Source organism: Acomys russatus, chromosome 8 (genome assembly GCF_903995435.1).
Source record: "Acomys russatus chromosome 8, mAcoRus1.1, whole genome shotgun sequence".
Classification (NCBI taxonomy): Eukaryota; Metazoa; Chordata; class Mammalia; order Rodentia; family Muridae; genus Acomys; species Acomys russatus.
In genome coordinates this window covers 38,969,458-38,986,400 of record NC_067144.1, presented here as the reverse complement: position 1 = coordinate 38,986,400, position 16,943 = coordinate 38,969,458, and the positions used below count along the sequence as shown (strand labels likewise).

Genomic DNA, 16,943 nt, shown 5'->3' with positions numbered 1-16,943 from the left:
TACCACTGGCACAACTTGATCATCATGGCTTGTGAGTAAAAAAACAAGTCCTTAAAAAAGTCTTAATGGCATTTATTCCATTTGTAGTTGATTTTTAATTTTATAGATCTAAGCTTTTGTGACCCTCGCATCCTTCCCTGTTGCTTAGTGATGAAATCCTATAGCTGGCACACTTGTGTGGGCTGTCTGACCAAAACAACTATATTTAGCACCTTCTTTAACTTGATACAGGATTCTGGGAGAAATGGAAATGGAAAGTGAGTGTGATCAAGTGCGTTGTATGACACTGCCAAATAATTAATAAAAGTATTATGTTGGGGGAGAAAAGAAAAAAGAGTTTGGTATGGATATCTCGTGAGCTGTATAAAAGGAAACACTCAGAAGTACAGGGCACAAATGAAGCCATGAAACAACTGGAAACAAGTGCTAGCTGCTTGCCATACTGTTTGTCAGTGCTTATAGCTGGTTGGCTAGGTTTTTAAGAAGTAGGGACAACTTGTCAGGACGAAAGCTAGCAGTGCTGTATACATGATATATGTATAGTGGTGATCTGTCTGTCTGTCTGTCTATCTATCTATCTATCTATCTATCTATCTATCTATGTCTGTTGTGGCTTAATCTGTGCACATGGTGCCTTACGTTTAAACAAATCTGAATGAACTACAAGCCAGTAAGAGCCTCTCCCATCTCTTTAGTAGATTTGATTCTTACATTCTTCCTCAGCTCCTTAAGCATAAATCATATGTTGTTTTTAAACAAACCCCCAAATGTCCCATTTTTACCAATAAAGACTCAGGAGCCAGATGCTGAGTGAAAGCCTACTAGCTCAGAGAGGCAGAAAAAGCACTCATCTGACCTTCCTGCTCAGCCGACGTCCCAGAAGGAAAAAGCCCCTTCTTCTCCATGATGTCTTAAAACCCCTTCAAACCGAGTGTTCATCCTTTCTCCGGACTTCCTCTCACTCTCTTATGTTTTTTCCTATGTTCACTCCCTGTCAACTGGTTGCTTGTTCCGCCTCTTGACCTACGGTTAACTTTATTTAATCCTGTTTACAGAAAGCTCTTGGATTAAAAATGTGTGCAAGGGTTGAGCCACACCACACCTACCTGTTTACAACAAACAAAGTTGTTGGATTGAAAATGTGTGCTAGGAATGAGCCACACCACAACTAGAAATAGGATTTTCCAGTACACAGTATTGGGGTTCACAGTGTGCTCAAATATCTTACAACAACTATACAGTTACCCAGTTGAATTCTTGATATTTATTTTTAAGTTTAGTAAGTAATCCTAACACCCAACTTGAAACAACTCAAATGTACAAGAGACATGATATATTCATGCAGTTGGAGATTATTTGGAAGTAAGGCATGTGCTAATACATAGACTACAATGCTAGTGGAACTTGAAAACACAATGCTCACAGGAGAAACCAGGCGTTAAAGGTCACGTGTCATGATCGCATCTTCTGTGGTGGTCTCCATTTGCCGTAAAGAGAGGCTACTTTGATGAGGGGTGACAGCTACATTTTTCTGTGTGTAGAAGGATAAGGCTTAGAATATTGGAAGGGATTATCCTGGTTTAGCAAAGTGGTGGTCGGAGATTCTTTGCCTAGGTCCATGACCCCACTATCCGCAGGAAGCTGCCTAGATTCCAGTGCCAGGCAAGATCTCCCTGCTGTTGAGTGGGCTTTAAGTTCAATTAGCCATTGACATGCGAGGGCCATCCATGGCACCTTTATGTACCTCTGTCATTCTGGCCATTGTCACACTTCCTAGGTGTTGCAGCAGGGTAGGACTGGTCAGCTGTTCCTCATCCATGGGTGTCTGCAGAATATTTATATAGCACATCTGGAACGTGGAAGGGGCCAGGAAAGAGGTCAGGTCAGATTGAGCTCAGATCTTCCAAGTCCTATGTCTTAAGTAAGGGCTCACCCTTGCCGGGCATGGTGGGGAGGCAGAGGCAGGCGGATCTCTGTGAATTTGGGGCTAGCCTGGTCTACAAAGCAGTAGGACATATTACACATAGACATCCTGTCTTGAAACCGTTCCCCCCCCCCAAAAAAAAATAAAAAAAGAAATAAAAGAAAAGGAAAAAGGGTGGGGATGCTCACCCTCAACTCCTCAAAGGCAACCAGGGGTTACATTGATAATCTTTATTGTGTTGGGAGTGACATTTTTTATATGATTCAGTGAGTGGCTTATTTTTTAAAAAAGATTTATTTATGTATTATGTATACAGTGTTTCGACTGCATGTACACTTGCATGCCAGAAGAGGGCATCAGATCCCATTATAGATGGTTGTGAGCCACCATGTGGTTGCTGGGAATTGAACTCAGGACCCCTGGAAGAGCAGAAAGTGCTCTTCACCTCTGAGCCATCTCTCCAGCCTGAGTGGCTTTTTTTTTTTTTTTAAACAATTACACAATTTCCAGTTGTATTTAATGATCCTGGAAGTGCTAGGAGTGCAGATGAAGTTTGGAAGTGGCTGGAGTTCCACGCGCTACAGCTCCTACCTGGTGGGAGAGGCCCTAATTCAGCTGGAGTCTGAGCCCGCATCTGCCTGGCTGGAACTGTAATGCAGCCAGGGCTGAGTGCTTTCAGGGGTTTGCCACAGAACATCCGGTGAGGGGAAATTCCATTGCATTTTATTTTGGATGTAGGCATTACTTTCTTTTCTTTCTGTTTTTTTTTTTGGGGGGGAGGGGGTTGTTTTTGTTTGTTTGTTTTTGTATTTTGAGACAGGGTCTCATTCTGTAGTCCAGGCTGGCCCTGAACTCCCACAATCCTCCTGCCTTTCAGTCTCATGATTCCTGAGCTCACGGGTGTGAAACGCATTGCTGGATTTCTATTTTGTAAGCATGCTATCGGTAGCTCACTGAAGCACCCTGTTGCGTTAGGACATACAGTTTCAGAGTTACAGAGCCAGGAGGGAGGTGGTTTTCCCTGTTTCTAATCACAGAGCCTGTGTTCGCTGGGCCTTGGACTTACTGAGCAAAGGGCACCATTACTTATTTTTATGAACAAAGCCTGTATTTTTCTATTTGGGGCCCTTGTCTGCTCGTAAAGTCAGTTTGTACCAACCTTTAGCTTGTAAAGTCAGTTTGAAGTTTCATACAGTCCCACTCAACCTCACCAGACCCAGTTAGATACTGTGTGTTCAAAGGCCGAGGCCTGAGCCTATGGAGGGCTGAGTGCTGTGCGGAGCTCTCTTGTCTGCGAATCCCTCCATCCGATCTTCAACTGTAGTGTTTGCAGCTCTTTACTGCAGTTACACATGGCTGTGCTGAGAGTCTGGAAACTGAACCTTTGGCTTCCTCAGAAGACTCCGTTATTCTTAATTATTTAGGTTTGTGAGAAGTGTCTTTTACTAATTCAAGTATAGTATTGTTTGGCCTCTACAGTACTTGCTTAGAGTTGAACTGACGCCGCAGATGGTGGTCTCCTGGGCACAGCACCACAGAATCTAAGCCCCAGCTGCATCAGCAGGTGTGCTTGGACTCTGCTGTGCTCTAAAGATACTTGGAGGAATGGGCATTTTGGCTAAACGCTAGCTTTGTTGCCTCGAATAGTAAAGCATTTGGCACAGCCACTTCAGGAAGAAAATAAGGTTTTGCACTAAAATATTAGAAAAATTCTAAGTTCATTTATGTGATAAAATTCCATGCCAATTAAAGGATATGTTAATCATTTCATTTGTGCATTTCACAGTCACATGATATTTATTCATCAGGCATACATTGTATTTTGTTAATTTCGTAGTTATAAGCACTAGGCCTGCGCTTTCAACACTAAACTTGAAATCTCTCATTCTTTTTCCTTTTCGTCCAACTTTTCAGTGATTATTTACAAAAGACCGAAGTATGTCTTGTGTGGTCACAAGCGTGTCCGTTTTAATTTGGACGCTTCATGCTTGCCCAATGCTTTGCTGTTGCTTATAGCAAGTGATTGCATGTTCTTTGCCTCCTTCGTGTTAAGAGAGAACAACTCAATGGAACGTGCACGCTTAAACAGGCAGCCTTAGAGCTGCATCAGTGTGGGGAGCCTTCAGTTATTCAGGGTGCCTGGTTTTTCTTTAAAGCTACAGAAGTGAGACCGCACCTCGAGTTTCTGATCCAGCCACTCTACCTTTCTCCTTAAGTTGCTTTAAGAATGCTAGAAGTGCTGGGCGTGGTGGCGCACGCCTTTAATCCCAGCACTCGGGAGGTAGAGGCAGGCGGATCGCTGTAAGTTCGAGGCCAGCCTGGTCTACAAAGCAAATCCAGGGCAGCCAAGGCTACACAGAGAAACCCTGTCTCGAAAAGCCAAAAAAAAAAAAAAAAAAAAGAATGCTGGAAGTTACCTGGCTGAATTATGATTTTTTAAACATCTTTACAGATGTTAATATATGCTAAAATAATAAATGACTGGAACTTTAACCTTGGAAATTCCTAGGGAATTGACTTAGGTGGTATTTGTAGTTACAGAACAGTTCATACCCTGTGACAGGTCTTAACTGACTGTCTTTATTGTGCACAGTAGGAAGATGATGAACTTTCTGCTCCTCTCCTTACACATGGCAGGTTGAACATAGTTGCCCCTAGTTTGCTTGATGATGGTTTGTTATAATTTTGCTTTAATGGAACCTTCTTTTTGTTGTTTTTCCACTGACATTTATGAGACAGTGATTGTGAGTCAGGTTCTGCTCTGGCAATTACAGTGGTGCTATAATTATGTACTAAATAGTCTCAGGCCCCAGTGCTGTGGACTCTTGCTCGAATTTTAGGGTTTCTCATTTTTGCCACTATTTAGCATAATGTTATGGGCATGCATTTGGGATCTAGACTGCTAAAATTTGACTCTTGGCTTTGTTATTAATTATAGCCATGTGGTAGCAACTCATTAAACTGAAGAACAGTGATTTGGGGGGGGGGGGTTCAAGACAGGGTTTCTCTGTGTAGCCTTGGCTGTCCTGGACTCACTTTGTAGACCAGGCTAGCCTCGAATGCACAGAGCTCTGCCTCCCTCTGCCTCCCAAGTGCTGGGATTAAAGGTGTGCGCCACCACCACTCAGCTTGAACAATGATTTTTAATATCATCAGCTGGTTACTTCAGTTGTCTCCTAAGTGTTCATGACCCACCTTTGCCTCATTTTGCATCATATCTGCAGCCAGCGATGTGTGTCACTGTGGTGAGGATTAAAAAGAACACATGCAGACTGGGATGGTGTGTGCTCTGCAATCCCAGCTCTTGGAAGACGGAAGGAGCAGGAATAGGAGTTTAAGTTTGAGGCCAGCCTCTGGCATAAGCTTCTGTCTCTAAACCAACAGTGAACATATGTAAATGCTTTAGAGCAGCACCTGGCGCATGGTGAGCGCTGCGTCAAGCCGCCCCTGCTTCCATGAATATGTTACTGTGATTTGCCCTCATGAATTCATGGTACTAGCAACATGCTTATGCCATTTTCTCTTTAACAGTTCTGATCAATAATTTGTGATAAATAATTTATGTGAACGCGAATGTTAACCCTGGAGCAGAGCATATGGACTCTTCATGAGCCTTGCATTGTCGCATTCTGACCGCTGAAAAATTTTTCTTCTGAAATGTAGTCTTTAACTGGCCATGATTATGATGAATGTTGAACAAGGGGGAAACTGAGTCAAGAGTAGTTTTAATGAATATCGTTTTATTTATTTATTTATTTTAGGGAAAAAGATCTTGAAGAAGCCCTTGAAGCAGGAGGCTGTGACCTTGAAACTTTGAGAAATATAATTCAAGGGAGACCACTGCCCGCTGAGCTGAGGGCCAAGGTTTGGAAGGTAAGTAGAAACTGATGAGTGAAATGTAGTCACTTAGAAGATTTTTAAAAATTCGTTTTCAGTTCTCTGAAATGACTAGTATGCTGCAACTAGAAAGTTGATCTGAGCAACGAACTGAACATATGTTGCTGAGCCAGGTACATTACACGTGCCTTTAACCCCTGCCTGCCTGCACTGGGAAGCGTAGACAGGCAGATCTTGTTGTGTTGGAGCCTAGCCTGGTCTGTATAGTAAATTCCAGGACAGCAAGGAAGACATAATGAAACCCTATCTGAAAATGAATGTTTCTATAATGCTTTTTATACTTAATAATAACGTTTACAATGGTAATATTTTTACAGCCACTAGATATGACTGTAATCCTTATGAAGATTATTTAGTGAGTAGTAACAAGTGGGGAAATAAAAACAGTAAGGAAAATAGAACACATACACACACACGGAATGAACAAATATCTATATTGGTTTTTCAAGACAGGGTTTCTCTGTGTAGCTTTGACTGTCCTGAACTCACTTTGAAGACCAGGCTGGCCTTGAACTCACAGAGATCAGCCTACCTCGGCTCCCCGAGTGTTGGGCTTACAGGCTTGCACCCCCATGCCTGCCTGGTATATTAAAGTAAATACATCTGTGGGTATTGGGGTTATGGTTTTTCTTTCTTTTGCTTTCCCACCATTCTCTAATGTATGTGGGGGTTTTGCTTGTTGATATTCACTTTTTTGTTTTTGAAACAGGGTCTTGCTATTTCACTGGCTAGCCTTGAGATCCGCCTTCCTCAATCTCTGTTCCCCAGTGCTGAGATGACCCAAGGGCACCACACACCTGTGGATGTTAACTAACCCAGTAGTGCTTTCATCTGACAGTGTGTCACATTTTGATCGTATTCACCTCCTCTCCCCTCTCTTGTCCCTGCCCTTCCCTGCTGACCCTGCTCCTCTTTGCAGTTCGTTCCCTTCTACTTTGCTGTCTTTTTTCCTTTTGATGGGGATGGTGACCCAGTGTTCCCTTAGGGTTACTTATAGGAGCATGGGCAGTCTGAAACAATGGCTCGACCCACTAGCCATTAGCCGCCTAGAAAAAGAAATCCTGTAGCATCGAAATAATTTCTTTAGTTGTCTTATAAATGTATTTTTATATGTGATTTGCAAAGACTACTGTTGCGTTTGGTTGAGTTGTCACTTGAGTCTGTTAATTGCACTCCTCTAAACCCAGCACTCAGGAGGCAGAAGCAGTCAGATCTCTGTGTTCAAGGCTACTTAACATGTTCCAGGTCAGCAAGGGCTATGCAGAGAACAGTAATAATCTTGCCTTGGAATGTAGCTCAGTGGTAGGGTGCTTGCCTACCACATGCAGGGCTTCTAAGTTTGATCCCTGCACTGCCAATAAAATAAAATGAAATAATATAATATAAATTAAAATTTAAAAGTGTGTGCTCTACAAAGTGAGTCTAAGACAGCCAAGGCTATTACACAGAGAAACTCTGTCTCGAAAAACCTTAAAAAACAAAACAAAACAAAAAACATGTGGTGGCCAACCTCATCTACAGAGTTCCAAGATAGCCAGGGCTATGTAGGAAGACATTGTCTCAAACAAACAAAGAAACAGTTTTTATACATACTTGAAAAAACTTACAAAACCTGCTTGAGCTGGGCAGTGGTGGCGCACACCTTTAATCCCAGCACTTGGGAGGCAGAGGCAGGCGGATCTCTGTGAGTTCGATGCCAGCCTGGTCTACAGAGTGAGTTCCAGGACAGCCAGAGCTGTTACAGAGAAACCCTGTCTTGAAAAACAAAAAGAAACAAAAACATGCTTGAAAAAAAAAAAAAAAACCATACTGAATAATACTTCCTGAATTCATTAAATATTCTTTATAATTTTTTAATTATATCTGGAACAGGTATATTTTTATTTGGCAATATCATATTCTTGGTTTTTACATTTCAGAAAACAGTTGGCTTTAAATAAAGCCATGTTTGTAAATATACAATTATTTTATAATTTATTCTATCCATGAACATGAAGTGGAAAAATCTAATATAGGAGTCTTTTGTCACGTGGCGGTGGTGGCTCTTGGTGGTGTGCGGATACTTAAGCTTGGAATTTTTATTATTGTTCCTAGATCCTTGCTTTCCTTAGTGCATATTTTACAGGATGGAGAGCTAATAATGATGCTTGTTGCATTTAACATTTTTCTTCCAGATTGCTCTGAACGTTGCAGGAAAAGGTGATAGCTTGGCATCATGGGATGGTATTTTAGACTTGCCCGAGCAGGAAACTATTCATAAAGATTGCCTAGACTTTATTGGTAAGTTTGATAACTATGAAAAAAGTTATCTTGTTATAATATGGGACATGTTAAATTTATAAAGGTCTTGTCAATAGTTTTGTCCTTTAAAATTTTTTTTGAGACACATAATTTTGAGGAAAAGCCCAGTTTTTACTGTTCATTTTATGTTACTGATTTTTCATGAATGTTTACAGTTTTCTTGTGCTCTTCACCCTGTTTCTCATATTATTGTAGGCCCTCATGGTTACATATAGCCTTAAATTAGAAGAGACTGTCTTCTGAAAGTTTATAAATTACAGATCACAATCTACTGTTTTAAAATTGTTACAAATTGTAGGTTCATGATACAAGTTAAGCTGATTTCGGGGCTGGAGAGATGGCTCAGCGGTTAAGAGCACTGACTGTTCTTCCAGAGGTCATGAGTTCAATTCCCAGCAACCACATGGTGGTTCACAACCATCTATAATGTGATCTGATGCCCTCCTCCGGCCTGCAGGTGTACATATATAATACATAGTAATATGTTACATAATAATAAATAAATACTCTGTATACATAATAATAAATAATAAATCTTTAAAAAAAAGTTAAGCTAATTTCATTTATACCTGTCTTTTCTAATTCATTTATAGTATGTTGGACTCTTGTTTTTTCTTTCTGTTACATCATAGTTAATGCATTGGCTAAATAGGCCTCAGTGTACTAACTATTTGGAAACCATATCTGGGATGTAGCTCAGTGGCAGAGTGCTTGCCTGGCATGCACAAGAGCCTGGCTTCTGCCACCACACTGTAAACAGACAGACAGCCTTTACTGGCAGTGTGAACAAAAGAAAGGGAATTTGAACCAGGGATTTGAAAACTTTACATGATGTGTATCATATATTTCTCAGGTTGCCTTGATTTTAATAATAATAATGGTTATAGTTTTGTTCCTATTTAATTTGCATTTTTTTGTGCTTATTTTGTTTGATGCTACCAGTATGAAAAGTTATAGGTAGTTTTTCTTGTGCGTGTTTGATTAGCTGTATTATAAAATAAAAACTAAGGTTTAAGACAAAGGAAGGGAAGGAATAAAGTACTGGATTTTATGGCAGAGACTGAGATATCCTTCTGTTTGCCAAAGCTGCACGTTGTAGAGCAACTGGTAGTCTTGTGAGGAAACATCCTCGGCTTTCCAGCAACATGGGCTGCACCTGTCAGCTCCCACTGCTCTTAGGTTAACATGCATATGGCCAATATTACTAAGTACTGTTTGTTAGTAAACTGTCTTCTGTCTTCCCCCTTCTCCCAGGGCCAGGTAAGAAAATACACATTTACATGAAACTGATAGTTGTTCTGCAATAGCTATCTTGCTTTAAATTAAAAAGAAGGTTGGGAGAATGTCTTCAACATACAATGTATCATTTTATGACAATGTCCTTATGTCACAGGACTATGTACAATCAACATACACAATGACAGCTTTAAAAATTGAAACTGGAGATGCTGGAGAGATGACTCAGAGGTTAAGAGCACTGGCTGTTCCTCCAAAGGCCCTGAGTTCAATTCCCAGCAACCACATGGTGGCTCACAACCATCTGTTTGTTCTGCCATGCAGGCAGAGCACTGTATACATAATAAATAAATAAATAAATAGATAGATAGATAGATAGATAAATAAATAAATAATTGAAACTGGAATGTCCTAAAGAACTCTGGGGGCTGGAGAGATGGCTCAGTGGTTAAGAGTGCTGCCTGCTCTTCCAGAAGTCCTGAGTTCAATTCGCAGCAGCCACATGGTGGCTCACAACCATCTATAATGTGATCTGATGCCCTGTTCCACAGCTAAAGCACTCATATACAATAAATAAGTATGTGTTTCCTTAGATTTTGCATCTGTGAGCCAGTGTCTCTTAAATATGAAAAGGACTAGACACAGCTCAGCAATAACACATTTACCTAGCATATGCCAGGCCATGGTTTGATCTCACTACTGCAAAAAATAAAAATGAAAAAGGCGATTATGAGAAAAAGTGCTCTCGCAATCTTACTGCTTCTGTCATAGTTTAATACACTCACCTGGCATTTCTGTGATGTGGCATGGCCAGTTGCAGAGCCTCTGGAAGTTCCTTGATAACTTTCCTTCGTTTGATGCTTTATTTCTAGAGCAGCTCTCAGTGCCAGAGGAGAAGGCAGCAGAATTACTTCTGGACATTGAATCTGTAATTACTTTTTACTGTAAATCCCGCAATGTTAAATACAGCACATCCCTGAGCTGGACTCATCTACTGAAACCACTAGTGTGTCTGCAGCTGCCTCGCAGCGACCTGTACAACTGCTTTTATGCCATCATGAATAAGTACATCCCCAGGTAACAGATGATTTGCTTGTAGTTATAAAGGTCTGTTTCACTTTGAAATAAAGTTTGTTAAGTTTTGTTTGATGGCAGCATAAACAGGGCCGAGTACATTTTGAGATTGCTTGAGGAACACTTGCTATCTGACTTTGTTCTTGTGACAGACACTTTAAAAAATTATTTATTAGCCAGGCGGTGGTGGTGCACATCTTTAATCCCAGCACTTAGGAGGCAGAGACAGGTGGATTTCTGTGAGTTCAAGGCCAGCCTGGTCTACAGATCAAGTTCCAGGACAGCCAGAGCTGTTATACAAAAGAACCCTGTTTCAAAAAACCAAAACCAAAACCAAACAAACAGAAAATTATTTATTTATGTGTATGGGTGTTTTGCCTGCATTCATCTGTGTGTGTGTGTGTGTGTGTGTGTGTGTGTGTGTGTGTGTACACACCACATGAGTGCCTGGTGTCTGAGGAGGCCACAAGGGGGCGCCATATTCCTTGAACTCAATTCTAGAAAAGTACACTCACACTGAGCTGCACTCGTCTCTTGTTGCGATTTTTTTATTTGGATTTTACAGCTGGCTGATGATGTTAAGGATTTTTAAAAGACATTTATTGTTAAGTTCTTTACCCTTTTTGGAGAAATGTTTAGCCACAAAAATAAATCTATAGACAAAAGAAGAGCTAAAGAAGAAAAAAAAAATGTTGATTTGGCCAAAAGATCCAGGAGTTTAAGTCTAAGTACACTAGACTCATACATACATGTTTTTAAAGCTACCTGGAGGTTATGCTTAGGCCAGATTGGTGAGCCTCAGTGCTGCCTTGAAGCCATACTCCTCTAGATAAAGAAAACGGGTCCAAGGACACTAAGGAGAAGGCCATGGTCATGACAAAGCCAAAATTGGGACTCCCAGTTAGGAGTAATCCCATCATACTACATGTGTGAGCTGCCTGTGCTGGATTACTTATGGCCACCTGTCAGTGTAACAGAGCTAGTCATAGCAAGGGCCATGACGCCGGCTGGTAATGGCACACACCTTTAATCCCAGCACTTGGGAAGCAGAGGCAGGCAGATCTCTGAGTCCAAGGCTAGCCCGATCTACAGAGTGAGTTTTAGGACAGCCAAGGCTATAGAGAGAGAAACCCTGTCTCACCCCTCCCCACCCCCACCCCCCGGGAGAAAAAAAAAGACATGCTGTCCCAGCATCAGCTCTAAAGAATGGTAGCAGTGACAAGAATACAGTTGTAATGAGATGTGTCACACATCACCTTGTCACATTCTTCCAGTTTCTTTTCCTGTGGGCTCTGCGTTTAACATAGCACTGGAGCCGTTGCTGGTATAGAAAGCATCAATCCTCATGCAATGCTTATGGAAGATTCTCTTTTTAATATGTTGTCTCGCTACTGCTTGGGGCACAAGATGGGTAGAATTCTGTCCAGCTCAAACCCTTGTAGTCAAGAGTAACGTTGCAGTGTACACTGCCTTACTCCCAGCGGTGCTCACTGTGCAGAAGATGAGACCATTTACCTCAGCAACTGCTTGTGTTCCCCGCACATTCTTCCTCCTCTGAGTTCTACCTTATCATTCAGTTGCTCTGCATTGACCCAGCTGGGAAAGTACTCAGACTCAGGATTACTCTTACCAGGATGAATCCAGGTCTGTCTCTGGCCTTCTATGTGCTGCTAGTTTGTAATACCAAAGGGGGGTAGATTGAAAGGTGGGCCTAGGGGCTGGAGAGATGGCTCAGTGGTCAAGACCACTGGCAGCTCATGCAGAGCACCCAGGTTCCGCTCCCAGCACCCCCATGGCAGCTCACAACTTCCTGTAACTCTAGTTTCAGGAGTCTGACACCGTGTTCTGACCCCTGCAGGCACTGCCTACACATAGCACATAGTCTTACATGCAGGGAGAACATTCAAACACATAAAATAAAAATAAAAATTTAACATTAAAAACCAAGCTGGCAAGCTGTGACTTGCCTGTAATCCCAGCACTTGGAAGGGCTCTCAAGAGGATTGCTTGTGAATTCAAGGAGAGCCTGGACTGCACAGCAAGTCCTCAGCTAACTGGGGCTACAGAGTGAGACGCTGTCTCAAAGAACAAAAAATAACAAGACAGTGATGGTTGAGAGTAATAACTAACTATGGCAGTGATATAAAACAGTATATTTACCTAGCGAATGTTCACTTATTGCCTTTGCATAGTATTTTTACTTTTATTTTTGCAGTGCTGAGAATTGAACCTATATCCTCATATGTGTCAAATATATGTTCTATCACTGAACTAAACTATCTCTAAATAACATTTTTTTTTTTTAGAAAATATTTTTTCCCAAGACATAGTTTTTCCATGTAACAGCCCTGGTTGTCTTGGAACTTGCTTTGTAGACCAGGCTGGCCTCAAATTCACAGAGATCCGCCTGTCTCGGCCTCCCAAGTGCTGGGACTAAAGGCATGTGCTACCATGCCCAGCTTAGAAAAAAAATTTTTTTTTTGTCTGTTTGTCTGTGTGTTTGCTTGTTGTTGTTTTATTTATAGAGTATTCTGTCTGAATGTGTTCCTGCAGGCCAAAAGAGGGCACTAAATCTCATTGTAGACGCTTGTGAGCCACCATGTGGTTTCTGGGAATTGAACGCAGGACCTTTGGAAGAGCAGCCAGTGCTCTTAACCTCTGAGCCATCTCTCCAGCCCTAGAAATATTTTTAATGATGCATTTTAAGTTTTTTTAAAATTACATTTGTTTATGTATTGTGAATATATATGTGTTCACATGCATTCCTCAGTATGTGTATGGAGGTTCAAGTACAGCATGTGGGAATCTGTTCCTGGGGTTGGATTTATGGCGTGAGGCTTAATAGCATGTGCCCTCGCCCACGAGCTGTCTTCCTGACCCTGACGACGCTTCCGTGGTAAAGCTAGGGTGGTCACTTAGTGGGCTGCTGTAAGTGGAACCTTTTACTTCCTTTTCTTTACAGTTTGCTTTTTAAGACTGTGCCCCTGCAAAAATAGCCCATTGAACTATGAGCTAAGTTTTACATATGGAAAGATGGCAGTGTTTCTTTAATAAGTAATTGGCTTTTATTACGATAGCCTGGGCTTTAAATAGTTCATTGATATACCAGAGGGCCGTCTTGCCTCGTTCCTTTATATGGGAATGATGCATCTCAGTACAAAAGCAGAAGCCGTTTATGGAGGCTGATCCTTGAGTGAAACCTCCAGGCCTAAATGAAGAGTGAGCCAGCCATCACTGTTGATGGTAACACCCAACTGTAACAAGCCACGGGGCAAAGGAACCAGATTCAGTGTCGCCTTTTGTTGCTGTCTTTAAGATGTAATGAGAAAGAAGTAACACTGTCCCTTCAGAAACCAGCTGTCTTGTGGTAGGCTATTTCACCATGAAGTAACTCCATTCCGTTTTGAGGTGTTGAGAACACAAATACACTAAATAAAACGTGATGACGCAAGTGTCGCCAAATCTTTTTGTTGTTGTTGTTGGTTTTGTTTTTTGAGACAGGGTTTCTCTGTGTAGCCTTGGCTGTCCTGGACTCACTTTGTAGACCAGGCTGGCCTCGAACTCACAGTGATCCACCTGCCTCTGCCTCCTGAGTGCTGGGATTAAAGGCATGTACCACAATGCCTGGCTCTAGTGTCACCAAATCTTCAGCACCCAGATGATTTCCATGAATGCCACTCAGGTTGGACTGAAAGATGTGGTTCTGTCTTCCTGTCAGAGACAGCATGTGGCCAGGCAGAAGCAACCCTGTCACCTGAGTTGTGAGCCGGCATGTTGACCAGTCTGGCCTTGCTCCAGGTGGTGCAGATGTGTGGGTACCTTTAGAGGTCAGGGATTGCGTGACCCCCCGAGGCAGATGAGCCTTCTTGAAGCTGAAGGTGAGCTGCTTCCTGAGTTAGCAGCCAGAGGCCTCAGGGGATTCAAGCCTCTGCACATGGTTCTGTCCTTTTGCATTGTCCTTTTGAAGTTTCTGCATAAGAATGTGATGTTTCTTTGGGAAAAGGCCTTGTGATAATAAAAATGGCAGAGTATATATATTTGGTGCCTTTAACTTTGAAACAGTATATAGACTTAAATTTTTCACCTTACTTGCATTACTACCCTTTGAAGCTGCACGGTTTTTTCCCAGAATTTACCCTGGGTACCTGGTACCCAGGCCGCATTGATGATGTCTCAGGCTGGGAGGCCACTATTCTGAAATGTCATCTGTAGTCTCCAGAATTATACCTTTGCTAAAAGACATTCCTGTCCGAATATGTAAAGTTGGTGCAAACTTGACGTAGTCCAAGGACTTGCCCCTCACTTGGCAAGGACGGAGGAGGCCGAATTCATTCTGGTCCCTTTAGATCTTTGGGCACTCTAACTGTACCACAGTAATCTAAGTGCCGTATTCAGTGACCCCCACAGTCCTCTCTCTTGAGTGCTTCTGGGTTTACCTGGAAAAGCTCCCTCAAGTGGCAGTGTCGGCTGTAAGCCAGGTCTTTTGGAAGGTATTATAACGGGCTCGGCCTGGGTCTCAGGTGGGTTTGCTGTGCATACTGGGGTGTCCTGAGGGTGAAGAGTGGAAACGGTTACTTCAGGAGGACAGCCTCCCAGCACGCTCACGTTTGCTTCTCGCTCTCATAGGGATTGTTCTCTGAAGGGGAGGCCATTTCATCTCTTCCGACTGCTCATCCAGTACCATGAGCCTGAGCTCTGTTCTCTTCTTGATACGAAGAAAATCACTCCAGACTCCTATGCACTCAACTGGGTAATAAAGTGAAAGTAGGAACATTTAATGAAAAATAGTTTATATAAAACTGTAGTTGGTTAGAGGCTAGGCTGGGCTACATAGGAAAACCCTGAGTCCCCCCAAAATCACATTAGTCTCTTGTTATATTATACATATGTAGAAATAGCCATAATATTTCAAATATATTAGTAAATATTATGTATTTATATTCTTACATATGATATGTGTTAAAACTAATATCTATATTTTTGTAAATATAAGATGTTTGTAATTTATATGTATATGTGAGTTTTGCTTAAAACTCTGTGTTCAAACTGTTGATTGTGTTGGTAAGAATTGGTAAATAGTCACAAGGAAAGCTGAAATGACTAGGTGTTGATGTAAAGAATGTGAACTACAAATGAGTGCTTCTTCCCTATATTTATATTTTCAGTGGGATGTCTCATTCTAGGTCTCATTGTTTTTTGAAATCTTTGGGTCTCAGAACCTTATATACTCTTAAATTTTTTGAGATCCATTATGTTGATTAGAAGCTACAGCTAAAGAATTTTAATTGGTTTTAGCTCATTTAGAAAGTAATGCTAAATCTATTGTGTGCTAACATAATTAGTGATGCTAAATCTATTGTGTGCTTTAAAAATGACTGCATTTCCCAAAAGTATGTAGTGAGAACAGGACAATTGCCTTATATTTTCGCGTTTCACGTGTTTGCTTAAATCAAAGACGAATAGGCTCAGGTAACTACTTCTAATTTTATTCAGTTTGTAATGTTGTCTTGTAGTCTTCTGAGAATTCTGCTCAGCAGTGAGGGCACGGATGTGAAATAGGCAAGTAAAAGCTGTAGGAGTTGTGTGCCAGTAGGGGTGTGTTGCTAATGTCCCAGCACAGGGTCTGGGGGGTCTCTGGATCCTCGGAGCATACTCGAGAGTGCTCCACTTGCTGACTTCAGATCTTCCTACAGCACCGGCTGCGTGCTGGAAGACCAGTAAGGAGTTAAACATGTCTTTGGTCATGTTTTACTGACCATTTCTTTAGGGAGCTTCCTGCTTCTGCCTCTTGGTAACTGTATGAGCCAAGACACTTGGCTCTGACCTCCAGTTTCTTTCTCTGTAAAACAGAGATAATAACATAAAAATGTCCCAGAGGATGATGGGATGCATTTAAAAATCATAGCTGGTAGTTCGAGCCCCTAACTGGTTTCACGTCCAGACATTTTAATCTCATGGCCTCTTCCTCAGCTCTCTTGCCAGGCTTGTCATTTTGAGTTAAATAACAAAATTGCTAGAAAATTATAGCATCCCTGTTTATACGTTGCCATTAAACCTAATTATTTTTATTAAAATAAGGAATTATTTCTTAAGCATTTTAATGATTAATCTTGGTCTCTGCCTAGGAAATTGCATCTCCATTGCCAGAATTCTAAATTAATCATCTGCTGTTTAGGGCGTCAATGTGCTAAAACAACTGGTTCCATCCAGCTGGTCTGCTCCATAGTTTGTTCTTGCTGCTAGGGCTGATGACATTCAAGGTTTTTTGGAGTTTGTTTGTTTTTTATCATGAACTAAGGCAATTACAGTTACCTCCAGAGCCAGTGACTGAGGAAGGCAGTGGCAGCTGTAGTTTTGCTGAGGTTAAGGATGGTTGTCTGTTGTTACTCAGTTTATAGTCCCCCCTTCCTGCCGGCATTTGTTGTAGTAATTTTTCAAACAAAACCAGAAAGCATTTGCAGCATGTTGTGCCTTAGCCTTCCGGGTTGATATGCAGGCCTGGGCTGTGGAA

General features: G+C 41.7%; 1 protein-coding gene across 4 annotated transcripts in view; it reads left to right on the top strand.

Annotated features, from left to right (window-relative positions):
• Positions 1 to 16,943, top strand: part of Tbc1d23 (TBC1 domain family member 23) — a 57,917-nt gene that overhangs the window by 9,213 nt on the left and 31,761 nt on the right. For 2 of the 4 annotated variants that reach the window (XM_051150079.1, XM_051150078.1), the window contains exons 2-5: positions 5,686 to 5,797; positions 7,996 to 8,101; positions 10,231 to 10,435; positions 15,059 to 15,182. In XM_051150079.1, coding sequence (XP_051006036.1) covers positions 5,686 to 5,797; positions 7,996 to 8,101; positions 10,231 to 10,435; positions 15,059 to 15,182 — 547 coding nt within the window. Of the gene's footprint in view, positions 1 to 5,685; positions 5,798 to 7,995; positions 8,102 to 10,230; positions 10,436 to 15,058; positions 15,197 to 16,943 lie in introns of those variants that run through there. The other 2 variants (XM_051150080.1, XM_051150081.1) reach the window with 2 other exon arrangements.